This window comes from Aplysia californica, unplaced genomic scaffold (assembly GCF_000002075.1).
Source record: "Aplysia californica isolate F4 #8 unplaced genomic scaffold, AplCal3.0 scaffold00531, whole genome shotgun sequence".
Taxonomy (NCBI): domain Eukaryota; kingdom Metazoa; phylum Mollusca; class Gastropoda; order Aplysiida; family Aplysiidae; genus Aplysia; species Aplysia californica.
The window spans coordinates 208,286-209,878 of NW_004797801.1; the positions used below are offsets into that span (position 1 = coordinate 208,286).

Below are 1,593 nucleotides of genomic sequence, written 5' to 3' on the forward strand. Positions count from 1 at the left end.
ATCTATCTATCTATCTATCTATCTATCTATCTATCTATCTATCTATCTATCTATCCTTCTACATATCCTTCTACATATCCTTCTACATATCCTTCTATCTATCCTTCTATCTATCTTTTTATATATCTATCTGCTTCTTCTTTCCTGTCAAACACCTATCGTCTTTATCTCCCCTCCTTTTTTATGTTTTTTTCTCTCTTGTAACACCTCGTATCTTCGACACTTATTTGACCTTATTGTGTTGCAAGTGCCGTAAAACTCTTACGAGTGGGTAGTTGGCGGGTGCTCTGGTGTGGTTTGCTCCTTCTTTCCTATCAAACATCTATCGTCCTTATCTCCCCTCCTTCTTTTTTATGTTTGTAACTCTCTTGTAACTCCTCTAATCTTCTGGCGCTCATATGACCTTATGGAGTTGCGAGCGCCGTAAAACCTCTACTAAAACAAAAACAAACTCTTACGGAAAAAAAGAAAAACACATGCACAAATCTAACGTGGTGTTTTTTTCTGCTCTTCCCCAGTTTCGATGACCCCGGTGGCATGGACCACATGGCGCCCCACTACAGGTCCCTGGACCACTCACCCACAGACGGACTGGTCTGCGGGAAGGCGCGCAAGAATAAGGTGAGTAAAGTAACATGAACCTTAAACTTCCTTGTGAGAAACTCTTTCTTTATTTTTTTCCCTGCCTTGTTTTTTCTGTTAATGGTTCATGTAATGTAATGGGTTAATAATGTTGTTTGTTTGGTTGTATTGAGCTGTTGTTAGAAGATTGTTTGATCTTCGTTTGGTTTTTATTTTTTTAAGATTTTAGGGAGTTCGAAGGTGGAGATAGTATTCGTTGTTTTGTTGTTGGTGGCTAAGGGGGGGGGGGGCCTTTTGTATCTTTTTTGTGATATTTGGGTTTATTGTTATTTGTTTGTTCTTAACCGGGTGATTTTTTGGGGAGGTTGGGGGGTGAAAAAGAAGATGAAGCAACTTTTCCAGTAACACAGTTCTTGTCCTGACTGTTTACGCGACTGTACACGGCCGGGATCGTTTAGAGTCAGAGAGCGAGGGAGGAGGGGGGGGGGGGATTTGATCCATTGATTCTTCCCGAGAAAGAACCTCAGCTTCCTTTATGCGGACTTCTCGAGTGTGTCTGTTTAATTGTAAAACTATTAGAACTTGTTACAGTAATTACATCTGAAAAGATAAGGGAGTTGGGGGAAAAAAAGAAATATTTGTCTGTCTGTCTGAATAATATGGAGTGTTGGGCGGCGGGGAGTTTTGTAATTGTGATAAAAGTAGGGGGATGGATGCACTTTGAGGTCTGCTGCGACGCTGGAGTCGTGTGTCGGTCGGTGGGTCGGACTGTTGAACGTCGTGCGCGCAGCTCGTCGCTGTATTTCTCGTCTAAGTGCACGTCAGCAAGTAGCGCCAGGCCGCTAATGGAAATAGATTGTCTCCGAGTCTTTTCTACACTGCTTTCCCTCCGACCGCGATCGATGTGATCGGGTTTTGCCAACGCTGCACGCGGCCATTCATCAAAACAAAAACACACTGTGGTATGAAAGAAAGCTCTCCTGAAATGGACGGAGGGAGGGAAGGGGGGGG

At 43.3% G+C, this 1,593-nt stretch overlaps 1 protein-coding gene across 1 annotated transcript in view; it reads left to right on the forward strand.

Moving 5' to 3' along the window:
- The window catches only part of LOC101858298 (nuclear hormone receptor HR96), a gene marked incomplete at its 5' end in the record, with an annotated part of 199,067 nt that overhangs the window by 175,961 nt on the left and 21,513 nt on the right, over positions 1 to 1,593 (forward strand). Inside the window, 1 exon segment of the mRNA XM_005106398.3 lies at positions 519 to 621. Coding sequence (XP_005106455.2) covers positions 519 to 621 — 103 coding nt within the window.